The sequence below is a fragment of the Pristis pectinata genome, chromosome 4, assembly GCF_009764475.1.
Source record: "Pristis pectinata isolate sPriPec2 chromosome 4, sPriPec2.1.pri, whole genome shotgun sequence".
In the NCBI taxonomy this organism is placed as follows: domain Eukaryota; kingdom Metazoa; phylum Chordata; class Chondrichthyes; order Rhinopristiformes; family Pristidae; genus Pristis; species Pristis pectinata.
In genome coordinates, this window is record NC_067408.1 from 74,230,599 (window position 1) to 74,245,645 (window position 15,047).

General features: G+C 41.8%; 1 protein-coding gene across 2 annotated transcripts in view; it reads left to right on the forward strand.

Annotated features, from left to right (window-relative positions):
* cnksr2a (connector enhancer of kinase suppressor of Ras 2a) overlaps positions 1-15,047 on the forward strand; it is a 371,916-nt gene that overhangs the window by 239,702 nt on the left and 117,167 nt on the right. For both annotated transcript variants that reach the window (XM_052013677.1, XM_052013679.1), the window contains exons 12-13: positions 3,827-4,038; positions 13,461-13,550. In XM_052013677.1, coding sequence (XP_051869637.1) covers positions 3,827-4,038; positions 13,461-13,550 — 302 coding nt within the window. The remainder of the gene's footprint in view (positions 1-3,826; positions 4,039-13,460; positions 13,551-15,047) is intronic.

The window sequence follows — 15,047 nt, forward strand, 5'->3', positions numbered from 1 at the left end:
CATTTCCACTATAGCCAGATTGAGGACCAAAAGCCCCTTAAACGTGTATGTACTTGGTGCTGTCTCAGCTTTCAGATTGTATATGTTACTTTGTTGAACAGCAGTGACTACACTGCTCCTACTTCTGTTTAAAGCAGAATGCATGTGAATCGCACTGAATGGACCAAGTCTGATCATGGAGAAGCGGGCTTAGTGCAAAACAGCAAAATAAGTTGATATCATATCAAAGCAAATTCTTAGGGCAGAATTTATATATCGTACTCCAGGTGGAGTGCTAATTGAATAACTTTATTAAATATGGAAAGGAACACTGTTTTAAAAAAACTCTCTTGCAAAGCAATTACAATGGAACCTGTCATTTGAGGCTACCTGTTCTACCAATGAAATGTGGTTGCTTGGGTAAATAGTCCCCCAGTAGAGGGGCATTTACACAGCTTTTAAAAAATTTAATCCTGCCCTGAACTTGCTTTCACCAAGTTAAGATGTAAGTACTTGACCATGTGCTTTATCATAATATTAATAATCTACCCAGTTGTCCTTAAAGCTGTGTATCCTTATGGTCAGAGTATTTTGGTAAAATTCCCTAGATTGCTGAAACAAAAAGTGTTGTTTGCTGCACCAGAGAAGATGTGAGATGTGTCCTTGATTACCTACATGCTGCAGGCTGCCACCACCAGTTTCTTAAGGATATTCCTCTAATATTGGTTGGGGAACTGAATACAGGAAATTTATGTTCCTGTTTAAAGTTCGGTTATTGTAATTTAAAATCTTTAGGTTGTAGTGCAATCTGAACAAGTTCAAGGAATTGTGGAGTACATTCTGCCCAGCAGAGAAGTTAAGTTGTGCCATTGCACAGCTTTAACCTCTTTTTCGTCAGTTATTGAAACCCACAGTCTCAAAGGACCAGGGAAGCAAGTTGAAATTATTGTCCCAAAGGAAGTAGAGCTCGTCACAAGAGAAATTTAACCTTGGCCACTCGTCCTAAACATGTGTGAGAATATCAACTGCCGGTTTTATATATCTTCACACACTTGATTCCATTAAAATCAACAGCCAGCCTGTATTCTCACATGTGGTATTTACAACAAAAGAAAAACTTCTCCCTCATTGGGCTTAGGTTATGTACAAATATTAATCACCTTCTGGATACAGATTATGTTTAGCAGGATGTCTTTTATTGGAAGAAAATTACAACAAGAATATTTTGAAATGGCAGGTTCCACTGTATTATCTTTGGTGTTAAATGCTCCATGATTTCTAACATTATTCAAATAGGATTGAACTTTGTTGGACTTAGTTCTTGAAAATAATCAGTATTTCCATCAATTCCATTTTCAGAGCGTTATCATTTAATTGCAGAGAACAAAGCTAGTTTTCCAAGGGCTTCTTTACAAACTCATGCAGTCTAGAACTATGCCATACGTACCATGAAGCTCCCAGTTTCACTGCTAATCATCCAGGATAGATTTAGGTTCCTCAGTTTCTCTGGGATTGGGAGATGAAAAAACAGTAAAGATTCTTACTTCTGTGAGTGAAATGTTTAAATGGTTGAATAGTCTGCCAATGTTGATTACCTCGACCACATACAAAGAAGAAACACTTGAACAAGGCATAGTAAGGTACAGCCACCATTAGTATCATAGGAGCAATCCTGTGGTGACAGGGCACTTAGGATCAGAGGTGGGATTACATGATTTTCTACAAGAGTCACCAACCCACTCGAGCACAGATCCCTGCTGGAGCTGCAATATCAATGCATGCTTCTGATATGCCTGCACAGTTCGCTCCGAGAGAGAGAGAGGAAATTAAAAGGAAAAATTTTTTCTTTCAAATCAACTAAATCACGTTCTATTGGTTCTAGATGTACTGCTGCTGATGATTTATTCCCGCAACACTGCTTTAACAGAGATGTCAATGGTTGCTATTTAGCATACTGTACTGCTCTGAAGATGGTATTGTGAGAAGACACCAAAAATCTAGCCAAGTTCAATCATACTTAAGCATAATATTGCTCTTCCTAACTGTATATAAACAATTATAACTTGACCATTGTTCATAATTTTTTCCTTCAATTTATTTGCTTGAACTGTATTTTATTGAAAGCAGTGATATCAACTGTGTGTGTTTTTTTTAATGGTGCCACTGTACAGCTTCCTTATATTTACTTGCACAGTATAAATGATGCAGTTCCTTTTGTGCATTTTATAATCAAATGCCTTTTCCAAAATGACTGCATTTTTGCATGCATTTTATTATACTTATTCTGTTAACTTTTTCTGATTCAATTTCTCCATCGCCATCTCTGTCCTCCCCGCCACCTGACCATCCCCACAAAAAAGAAAACACTGATGTCTCAGCGTAATAGATTTCTAAACCTAAATAAATTTCTGTACTTCACAAGTCTTGACTTTCACCACAATTATTCTAAAAGTAAGGCATGTCCAAATGTTCTTTTTCAACTGGCAATGCCGGCAACAATGATTGACGCAAATTAGTTACTGAGTTGTAGAATGTGTGGATAGCAGCTTTTTCCCCTGACAGCTGATTGACAAAGTAGATAGTTTTACATTGGAAGATTCTGTTTTTTTTATATATACAATTACTCATTGTGAGCTCCTTGAATGAAGATGTTGTCACTTTTATTTTTGGCCTCTGCAGAATTCAAGGAAGCACTAAAAATACATTGATTGTCACAGACGTCTTGTTGGCTGATCTTGAGGACATGATTAACTCAGATACTTGGTGCTTTATTCATCCTTTCTAACTCAGCATGAAGTAATAAATTTCATTGGTTAGCAATTTGTACCCAATGACATGATAAGTGAGAAGTCCTTACTAAATAGAAGTTGAAGATCTCTGTTCCCACTCCACTTTTTTTTCTCTCTTCAGTGATCCTTATCCATGCACAGTAGAACTGATAGCTCTAGAGTTTGGTAATTGCAGCCTAGTGATAAATGTTGCTGGGTGAGTATGTGGAATGAACCACACCATCCATGTTAAATGAAAACATGAGGTTTTGTTTCTCAGGTCTGTGGCAGAAGTTGTAATATTGTCATGAGAAATGATGTTGAAAATCCTTGTCCAACTATGGTAGCATTCATTGTTCTTCCACATTTCACAGCCTCATTTCTTAAAAGCAGAATTTTCCCATCAATTATGATTAGCTCTGTTTAAAGTAGATTACAACACCAGGTAGCATCTTCCCTGACAGTGGGGAGTCACAGCAATTTCCTCCCAGCGTTTTCAAATCCTATCATTTCTGGTATCCATGGTACCAAGTGGTTAAGATTTACTGCAAAACTGTGATGCATGTAGCTCAAAGAAGTTGCAGCTAACATTTCCACATGAATAGAAAGGCTGCAACAGAACATTTATCATAACATGAACAAATCAAACCACTGATAGTCTTATTTCTAATATGACCCACCCACTTCTTCTCAGAACTTACCAAATGCCTTCCATGACATAATTACAACTTGACATGTCAATGTATTTAGTCTTTTCCTAAGATGGCCAAGGTTAAAGTGCTCAGCAAAAAGTATTATTTGATGCCATATGAAGTTATTGTTTACCACTGCAATTGATAATTTATACAGATTCTACTGACCACAATCGCCTCATAAATGGCATGTTTGTAGATTAACAATTGCAAGTGGAAATGCAGTAAAAATATTAAATTTGAATCAGAAAATTCAAGGGTATTGGCACCATATTTCATTTTATATTATAGATACTTTTTTCATGTGTGTCTTTGGTTTGACTTCTTGTTTGCTTAATTAGAAAGATAAACAAAAGCATTGAACTGTACTTTTTTTCCAAATAAAAGGGATGAAAAAGGCAACCTTCCCATTGAGGAGCCCAGCAGACATATCTTAGGCAAACCAGTGCACAAGGGATCGGAGTCTCCTAATTCTTTCCTGGATCAGGAATATCGGAAACGTTTCACCGTGATTGAGGGCGATGCAATGATTCTCAGCTATGATTACGACACAACCAGATCAAGTGTTCCAGGCAGAAGAGAAAATACTCTGACTTATGGTAATTTTAGCTTCTATTTAATTTTTGTTTTCAGTGTTCTTTAGAAAAATACATAGGATTTGAAAATATATCCAGGTGATTTTTTTTTCTCAAATGCTATCAATTAAATTTAGAAACCAGAGATCACATTTTAAGTTTTCTATCAATCATATCCCAGTCTCTTCAGCCATTGAAATGCCAGAGCCAATCTGTAAATTCAAATAACTATTTCATCTCAGTTTCTGATTGATTCATAACCACACTGGACCAGATCTTCTTAGACCCAGCCCACCTCCCAGAATGTGCTCTACACAGTCTCACTTAGCTGGGCCAGATGCAGGTAACTGATCTCGCTGGTTCACCCCTACCTCTCAGTCAGGGAGTAAGGTGTGGATGTCGTCAAGCTTTGGGCAGTGTAGTCAAGAGGCTCTGCACAGGCTTTGACCACTGGCAAAGCATTCAGACATATTTAAAAGTCAAGAGGCATGTACACTGAATCAGGCCCTTCAACCCACTGAGTCTTTGCTGATTAGCAACCATCTATTTACACTAATCCTACATTAATCCCTTTGTTAATTCTCTGCACAGAATCTATCACTCACCTACACAGTAAGAGCATGGGAGGAAACCAGAGCACCCAGAGGAAACCCACGTGGTCAGAGGAAGAACATGTGAACTCCACATGATCTCAGCATTGGACCAAGGTCTTTGGTGATGAGGCAGTGGCTCTGCCAGCTGCACCACAGTGCCACCTATGATAGCAGAAAATAGCCCAAAGCTAAAAACATGTAGTGAATAATTAAAAACATTAAAATATTTTAAAAGTTAAAACCACAGATAACATGATCAAGAGCTTTAGTCTAACGTAAGATTAATTTGAAAAGACATACTTTCCCCTTTGCCTAGATTCCCAATTGATATCAGTAGGTCTCAACTCCATGCTAGAGATCAGAGAGATGTTGCCCAGTGTGATGACGGGGAACTCCAGCAAGATTGGGTTCCACTGCCGGCCCTCATGTGGAGTCCGTTGTCACTCAGTAAACCCTGGAATACATCTCATGTGCCTATGTCCGGAGCTCACCACCTTCAATCAGAATCAGGTTTATTATCACTGACATGTCATGAAATTTGTTGTTTGTGGCAGCAGTACAGTGCAAGACATAAAAACAAATCGTGCAAGAAAGGAAAAACAAGGTGGTGTTCATGGACCATTCAGAAATCTGATGGCAGAGGGAAGAAGCTGTTCCTAAAACATTGAGTGCTGAACGCTGGAGATCGCCCTGGGAACTGTCACCTGCAGCCAGTGAGATCTGACCCAGTAATCAGTCACAAACTCTCAAAAAAGAATTGAGTGACTTAGAGGAGAAATGACTATTCTTTATCACCAGTAGATCTTCACAGGATTTTTGTTTTAATTCATGAACTCAAGGGGAGGGGGTTAAGAACAGGAAATCTTCCCATCTCTCCTCTTGCTTTCTGCACCATGTCTTAACCTGCATTCAACATTTCCAGTGTTTTGATTTCAGATTTCCAACATTCATTGCTGAGTTTCCTTGGGTGTTTTTTGCTAACGATTCCACTTCTCGCAGTTATGCCTCCTCCACATCAGCCTTTTATTTCCATTAGCCATTCCTCTACCACCAACTTTTATCTTGCCTGTTACTGGATTGTTTCAGTGTCACAAGATTGCCACACTGAAATGATCACATCCTGACACAGCAGAGCTCTGCTGAACTGATCAGCATTTTAATGCTTAACAGACATGGAGGAAATAGAGGCTATGGAGATAAAGGAAACTGTTTTACAAATGAGTGAATTTCAGCTTTGAAGTAGAGTTGAAGTACGTGAATTAACCTGTAATTTCCTGGTTTACTTAAGATGTCTCTCTCAGTTGTAAATGATTTCTACCTGATAAAAAATTTAGTAGTCTCCTCACTCTACCCATCATAAACTTGAGACATTCCAAAACCCTGCAACCTATATCCCAATTTGCACCAAATTCCTTTTACCCTCCAACTTCGTAATGTAGGGAAATAAAGGACTGCAGATGCTGGAATCTAGGTGAAAAACACGATGATGCTGGAGGAACTCAGCAGGCCAGGCAGCATCCATGGAGAAAAGCAGGCAGTCAACGGCTCGAATCAGGACCCTTCTTCAGGACTGAGACCAAACGCAGACAAGGTGACCGTTTCACGGAGCACCTGTACTCCGTCCATTACAACAATCTGCATCTCCCAGTTGCCAACCACTTCAACTCCCCCTCCATCACATATGTCAGTCATCAGCCTCCTCCACCGCCAGGAGAATTCCAAGTGCAAACTGGAGGAGCAACACCTCATTTTTCATCTTGGGACCTCGCAGTCTAATGGCATGAACATTGAATTCCCCCACTTTAAGTAACACCCATCCCCTCCACACCACCATGCCTCTTCTTCCCTTTCCTAGCCTCTCTTTTTTTCTACCCCCTCCCCTTTTTTCCTCCTTACCTTTGACCCATCCCCCGGTGGACCTGCTCTCCCCTCCTCCCCCGCACCTCCTTATCACTGTCTCTGACCTGCATCTACTTATCACCACCTTGTGCCCACCCCACCTCCCCCTTTTGTCCAAACAGTCCTAAAGAAGGGTCCTGACCTGAGATGTTGACCACCTGCTTTTCTCCACAGATGCTGCCTGGCCTGCTGAGTTCCTCCAGCATCATAGTGTTTTTCAACTTAGTAATTGTTGTAAGACAAGTTCGAAAGGTCTCAAAGGACAAGGACTCTGGACACAGTCTTTGGAGTTAAAAATGATTTACTCACAAAGACAAACCCGGGACAGGATGAACGGGAACGAGTGCACACATACACACACGGGTGATCACAAACAAGCGACGAGAGAGCGGAGAGTGCCGGAAAATAACGAGCGAGTTTTTTTTCTCTTTCTAGCGTTCGGGACAGCGGCGAGTGACTGCGCAGGCGCGTGACGTCACTTGGAAGCACGCGGGCGATTTAAAAGTCGGAGGTTCGCCTTCAGTTTTCTTTCCAGCGACGAGAGAGCGGAGAGTGCCGGAAAATAACGAGCGAGTTTTTTTTTCTCTTTCTAGCATTCGGGACAGCGGCGAGTGACTGCGCAGGCGCGTGACGTCACTCGGAAGCGCGCGGGCGATTTAAAAAGCAGACGAGCATATCCAGCGGGCAGCGTCGGAGCGGGCAGCGGAGTGTGAGGGAGCAGAGTGGGTTAGGCTTTGGCTCAACGGGCTTCGGCGAGAGCGGGAAAGAGGCGAGATTATAGAGGGGGGTAAGTTATTAGTTTAGTTTAGTTGTTGAGCTCAGTGATATTCAGCAGTATGCATCTGGGATTAGTGTTGTGTTTGGAGTGTCAGATGTGGGGCCCCTGGGAGACAACCAGACTCCCTGATAACTACATCTGCGCAAAGTGCACCGAGATGCGGCTCCTCAAGGAATGGATTGTGAGTCTGGAGCAGCAGCTGGATGACCTTCGGTTGGTTAGGGAGAGCGAGCAGGAGATAGACAGGAGTTATAAAGAATATGTAGACAGCGCCTCAGTGGCGGTCCCCCTCAAAAACCGATATCTCATTTTAGATTCGGTTGGAGAGGATGACTTCATAGAGGAAGACCTCAGCAGCCAGGACCTTGGCACCATGTCTGGTACTGTGGTCCAGCAGAGGAAGCGAAATGCAGTGGTTATTGGGGATTCGATAGTAAGGGGTACGGATAGCAGATTCTGCGATACCGACAATGAGTCTCGGATGGTGTGTTGCCTCCCTGGTGCCAGGGTACGGGATATCACGGACCGTGTCGATAATATTCTGAGAGGGGAGGGTGAGCAGCCAGAAGTCTTGGTACATGTAGGTACCAATGATGTAGGTAGAAAAAGAGAAGAGGTCCTGAAGGAGGAATACAAGGCATTAGGGAGAAGGTTGAGAAGTAGGACCTCAAGGGTAGTAATCTCAGGACTACTACCCATGCCATGTGTCAATGACAGGAAGAATAGAAAGCTCTGGCAGTTAAATGCGTGGCTGAGTGACTGGTGCAAGGGGCAGGGCTTCAGATTCTTGGATACTTGGGACCTTTTTTGGGGGAGGCAAGACCTATTTGCTAAGGATGGGTTGCACCTAAACTCCAAAGGGTCCAATATCCTGGCGGGAATGTTTAATTTAGTTGTAGGGGAGGGTTTAAACTGATCTGGCAGGGGGATGGTAACCAGGATGCTAGGTTACAAGATGCTAAGGTGAGGGAGGAAGTGTATAGAAACGAATCCATTGAGGATGGCAAGAAGGACAGGCAGGTGATAAGTCAGGATAATTTACTGTATAATAGAAGTACAACAAATCAGGATGTTAGGATACAGAATGTTAGGATCGGGGATGAGGATATTAGGATACCGAATGTTAGGATAGGGGATGAGGTCTACAGGAACATGTCTAAGATAGTAGGTAGCGAAGATAGTAAGAAGGATGGACAGGTAGAAAGTCAGGATAATCTGCTGAACAATAGAAGTACAATAAAATCAATAGCAGATACCAGTCTAAACGTACTATATTTAAATGCACGTAGCATCAGGAATAAAGTAGATGACCTAGTGGCACAACTACAGGTTAATAAATATGACATCGTTGCAATCACTGAGTCGTGGCTTCATGATGGATGTGATTGGGAACTGAATGTCAAGGGGTACACAGTGTATAGGAAGGACAGGCGGGTAGGCAGAGGGGGAGTTGTGGCCATGATGGTTAGTAGTGATATACAATCAATAGAAAGGAAGGACATTGGGTCAGAGGAAGTGGAATCCTTATGGGTGGAGCTAAGAAATAGCAAGGGTAAAAGGACAATAGTAGCAGTCATATATAGGCCCCCTAACAGCAGTCAGGAAGTGGACCATAAGTTGCAGATTGAGATAGAAAAAGCGTGCCAGAGTGACAATGTGAAGATAATTATGGGGGATTTTAACATGAAGGTGGACTGGGAAATCCAGCAAGGCGGTAGAACTCAGGAGAGTGAGTTTGTGGAATGTCTAAGGGATGTTTTTTCTGGAGCAACTTATTGAGGAGCCCACCAGGGGATCGGCTGTTTTGGATTGGGTGCTGTGTAGTGAACCCGAGGTGATTAGGGAACTAAAGGTAAAGGAACCACTGGGAACAAGTGATCACAATATGACTGAGTTTAGTTTCAAGTTTGAGAAGGAGAAGCTGATAACTGGTGTATCGATATTTCAGTGGAATAAGGGAAATTACAAAGGTATGAGAGAAGAGTTGGCCCAAATTGATTGGAGGAGTAAGTTAGCTGGAGGGACGGTGGAGGAGAAATGGAAAAAATTTCTACAGGAAATAAGGAAAATGCAGGATAGATATATTCCAAGAAAAAAGAAGGTTTTGAATGGAAAAAAGGCACAGATGTGGATAACGAGGGAGGTGAAGGATAAAATAAAAGCAAAAGGGGCGGCGTACAAAGTAGCAAAAATTAGTGGGAAAACAGAAGATTGGAATGTTTTTAAAAATCTGCAGAGAGAAACTAAGAAGGTCATTAGGAAAGCAAAGATGAGTTATGAAAGGAAGCTGGCGGACAACATTCGGAAGGATTCTAAGAGCTTTTTTAAATACATAAGGAATAAAAGAGAGACACGGGTTGACATAGGACCAATTGATAACGGTGCAGGAGGTATTGTAATGGACGATAGTGAGATGGCAAGGGAATTGAATGAATATTTTGCATCGGTCTTCATCGTGGAGGACATAAGCAATGTGCCGGTTAGTCAGGAGTCTCACGAATTGGAACTGAGTTCAGTTGAGATTACTAGGGAGAAGGTGCTAGGAAAACTAAAGGGGCTTAAGACTGATAAGTCTCCCGGACTGGATGAGGTGCATCCCCGGGTTCTGAAGGAGGTGGCTGTAGAGATAGCGGAGGCATTGGCGATTATTTTCCAGGAATCGATAGATTCTGGCATGGTTCCGGAGGACTGGAGGGTAGCGAATGTAGTTCCGTTGTATAAGAAAGGTGGGAGGCAGCACAAAGGAAATTACAGACCTATTAGTCTGACGTCAGTGGTGGGAAAATTATTGGAATCCATCCTCAAGGAGGAGGTTACCGAATACCTAGAGGCACAAGGCAAGATTGGACCTAGTCAACATGGTTTTGTGAAGGGGAGGTCCTGTCTGACCAACCTATTGGAGTTTTTTGAGGAAATCACAGGTAGGGTGGATAAGGGAGAGGTGGTAGACGTTGTGTATTTAGACTTTCAAAAGGCCTTCGATAAGTTGCCTCACAAGAGACTAATTAATAAGATGAGAGGTCATGGAATTATGGGTAGGATAGCAGTATGGGTGGAGCAGTGGCTGGTTGGCAGGAAGCAAAGGGTGGAAATAAAAGGATCTCGTTCTGGTTGGTTACCGGTTACTAGTGGTGTGCCGCAGGGGTCAGTGTTGGGGCCGCTCCTTTTTACCTTGTACATCAATGATTTGGATGATGGAATAAATGGTTGTGTGGCTAAGTTTGCGGATGACACCAAGATAAGTGGAGGAGTAGGGAGCATAGAGGAAATAGAAAGGATGCAGAGGGACCTAGACAGTTTAGGAGAATGGGCAAGGAAATGGCAGATGAGATTCAATGTTGAGAAATGTGCAGTTGTACACTTTGGAAGCAGAAATAAGCGGGTAGATTATTATCTAGAAGGAGAGAAGATTGAAAGTACGGTAGTACAAAGGGACTTGGGGGTACTCGTACAAGATACCTTGAAAGTTAACCACCAGGTTGGATCGGTGGTTAAGAAAGCAAATGCTATGTTGACATTCATCTCGAGAGGTATAGTGTATAAAAGTAAGGAAGTGTTGATGAGGCTCTACGGGGCACTAGTGAGGCCTCATTTGGAATACTGTGCGCAGTTTTGGGCCCCACATCTTAGGAAGGATGTGCTGACGTTGGAGAGGGTTCAGAGGAGATTTACGAGAATGATTCCGGGAATGAAAGGGCTTACGTATGATGAGCGTTTGTCGGCTCTTGGACTGTACTCACTGGAGTACAGAAGGATGAGAGGGGACCTCGTAGCGACATTTAAAATGTTGACAGGAAAGGATAGAGTAGATGTGGCTAGGCCGTTTCCCTTGGTGGGCGAGTCCAGGACCAGAGGGCACAATCTTAGAATTAGAGGGTACAGTTTCAAGACAGAGATGAGGAGAAATTTCTTTACCCAGAGGGTGGTGAAATTGTGGAACTCCTTGCCACGCACAGCAGTGGAGGCCAGATCAGTGGGGGTGTTCAAGGAGGAGATAGACAGATATCTAAATAGTCAGGGTATCAAGGGATGTGGGGATAAGGCTGGAAAATGGGATTAAAATAGTTTTTTTTCCCACCCCATTTCTTTTTCCCTTTTCCTTGGAGCAGACTCGATGGGCCGAATGGCCTGCTTCTGCTCCCTTGTCTTGTGGTCTTGTGGAAATCGCAACAAGGGTGAGATACACACACACACACACACACACACACACAACAAACTGAGTACAAACAAATCAAGGAAGGAACAATACGGTGCCTGCCACCCCTTGACTCAGTGCAAGCATCAGCTCTACACTCACTGGGAATCTACTTAGGACACTACTAACCCTTGTGGAAGTGCACACTCTTACCAATGGTCTCTTCAGCATTGTTTCACGATTCCTGGAGCAATCAAAAGAGAGAGAGCCATGCACATGTGGCATTCTTTGTAGTGCTGGAGGGCTGGGTGGTCCAGCCCAGGTAGTTCAAACAAGCCAATGGTTCAGGGCCAGGTACAAAGGTGTTTACAGGGGCCAGTGGGTGGAGCCAGACCTTGATTGACAGTGATGTGGCTTTCGACCCAGGTGATCAATGGTGTCACATGACAGCCATGACCCTTCATACATTGGCTTCCATTTAAGCACTACCTTGTTTTTAAATCCTTCTACTGCCTTGTTCCTCCAAGGTAAGGGTCTGAGTTCCTGACTTTCATCCTCAAGTTATTTACTCCATCACTGGTAGTCTTGGCTATTCTTGCCACATATTTAAGCCTTGGTGTTCCCTCCCTAATTCTCCCTACCTTTTTGTCCACACCTTTGGTCATCCATCCTTGTATCTCCTGACATGGCTCAGTCAGATTTTGTTCCTGCGAAACAACTTAGGATCTTTGACCACATAAAGAAATGATAGAAATACATGCTGTTCTTTGCCAATAACAGCTGAAAGGAAAACTTACAAAGTTTTGGTGCAGATAAATCTGATAATTTGATTTGTAGAAATGATTATTTCCCTTAAGATTTGTACAGGCTGAAAAACAAATATTGATGTGAGTTATGAATGGTGAGTCTAAGCTTACTTTCAGCCAAGCTCTGCAATTTTGAAACATTCTGATTAGTCGAGTGGTTTATAATAAAGATCAAGAAGCAGAGGACAAGCTTTCTATTATGGAAGAGCATATGACTTTTTTATAAGGCACCACAATCAATGCATTTAATATTAGTTATAGTTATCCCCTAGTCTTCCCATTAAATAAAATTGTTTCAAATTAGGGTGGCTGAATAGAAGATGACAAACAGACATCTCTGCAAATTAAGTGGTGAAAAGAAGTAATCGCACACACTGAAAAGCAGCACATGATTGGATGATATAAACAGGAAATCATGGAAGCACTCAGCAGATCAGGCAGCATCTGCAGGGAGAGAAATGGATTTAACCTGGTGATCTCTCATCAGATTTAGTGATAATTCAAGATACAGAAGAAAAGCAAGGGAGGAAGGAAAGAACAGAAGGGAAAATCCATGAAACTTGGAACGCAGAATAAATTAATAAAAGGAGATATTTTTGGGAGAAGAAAAGGGATATTAACAGGACAGGTAAAGACACAAAAGGTGGACCTACAGCAGGTTCAAATGGGCATACAAAATTATCTGAACTTCTTTTCTAAGTCTGGAGAGCTGTAATGTGTCTGGTCAGAAGATGAGGTGCTGTTTCTCAAACTTCATTGGGACAGTGTGAAAGGCCAAAGAAAAAGAGGCCAGAGTTAGAGTGAGATGGAAAATTAAAGTAGCAGATAGCTGGAAGCCTTCTGAATTTAACATTGAATTCAGCAACATCCAATTATCAATTCTTCCATTCCTGGCCTCACCAACTCTTGACTTTACTTTTTTCCTTTGCTTATTGCCTTGCAATTTTATTCATGTTGTCATTTGATTTCACCTTCCTTCCATCCTGTTACAGATGCACCTCCTTTGTTCTTTCTTTCCTTCCCAACATTTCTCTATTCTAATAATTGTCTTATTCTAACATTTTTCCAGTTGTGATGGTAGTGAATTTCCACAAAATGTTCACTCATTTTCACTCTCCTTCAATGTAGCCTGACCTCCTGAGTATTTCTAAAATCTTATGGTTTTATTTCAGGTTTCCTGCAGCTACAGCATTTGGCTTTTGTATGATTTGAGCACTTTGTTTTGCTGTTTCTAGGCAAACTCAGGCCGATTTCCATGCCAGTCGAATACAGCTGGGTAGGAGAATACGAAGATTCCAACAGACCCAAAAGGGATGGACGAAGAGGCGAGTGATTGTTTTCTTTAATGATTATGTAACTTCATCGACCTTCTTGGTTACTTCTTCAAAAAACTCCATCAAATTTGTGAGACATGATCTCCAAAGCACAAAGCCATGCTGACTGTCCCTAATCAACTCCTGTCTTTCCAAATGTTTGTATATCTTATCCCTTAGAATCCCCTCTAATAACTTACCTACCACAGATGTTAGGCTTACTGGTCTGTAGTTCCCCGGTTTTTCTTCGCAGCCCTTCTTAAATAAAGGCACAGCATTAGCCACCTTACAGTCTTCTGCCACTTCACCCATCGCTAATGATGATGCATATATCTCAGCAAGGGCTCCCACAATTCCTTGTCTTGCTTCCTACTGTGTTCTTTCTTAAGATAATTTCCATTTCTCACAGAGAATGGCTTCTGGACTATTACAGGAGCAAAAAGTGGGTGCAGGGCTTAATATATTGAATGGATTTTGAGCATGCTCTTTGCTGCTGTGTATTTCAAAGGATGCCAGTGTACCTGACAGTGCAGCCTGCAAATGTTAGCCTTTCTGGATACGGTTTTTGTTTTACCTTTTGGAATGTGTCAGAAACCTATATTCTTTTGTTTGTTGTTTTATCCACGTTCTATCTGTGTTCTAATTCTCTATCTTCTCCCATTCATTCATTGACCAGATAACCTTGTTTACAGCTTATTCCCATGATCACCCTGGTTTTACCCTATCAGAGACATCCCCTCGCCCACCCTCCCTGCAGCTAAGCAAGCTTCCTTTGTGAGCTTCCCGGTTCTGACAAAGGATCTTTGATCTGAAACGTTAGCTCTGTTTCTCCTTCCACTAATGTGGCCTGACCTGCTGAGTAGTTCCAGCACATTCTGTTTTTATTATTGAAGCAGATGGACTCTTTGGCTACCCAGAACTAGCTATAGAAGATTGCTAACCATTGTGAATCAGTATGAATGGGAGTTATTAAGTCTACCTTTTGAAACTGTTAACACCTTACAATGCTATATTGACAAGTTGAAGTTGACTCAGACATGTACATTTATCAAATGAACCATTGACTGAAGGTGGCAACTGTAGTTCCAAAGCAAGATATTTTGTTAGGCTTGTACTTCTTAACCACTTGATCATTGGCTCTTGAGGTCTTAATGGAAGCAGCGCAACTAAGCACAGATTACATTTTGAACATATTACTTTGAAAACAAATTGAATGCATTCAGCCTTAGTTATTATTTCCCAGTCCCTTGTTCACCTGTAGCTGGAGTCCATTTTGTCTGTTTGAATCATAAATATTGGGAAGCATGAATCATTTTGCAAAGCTGTAAATACTCCAAGTGTGTAGCATTACATATATTGGCAGAGATTGGTGTTTAAGTATTTAGTTGGGGAATTTCAATCTGCTTTTCATTTGCCCATTGAATTGACTGTTGGTAAAATTTATTGATTTCATTTTGAGCAAAGTCACACTGGGATTATATGTTACTATTATTTCCTATTATTGTGGAA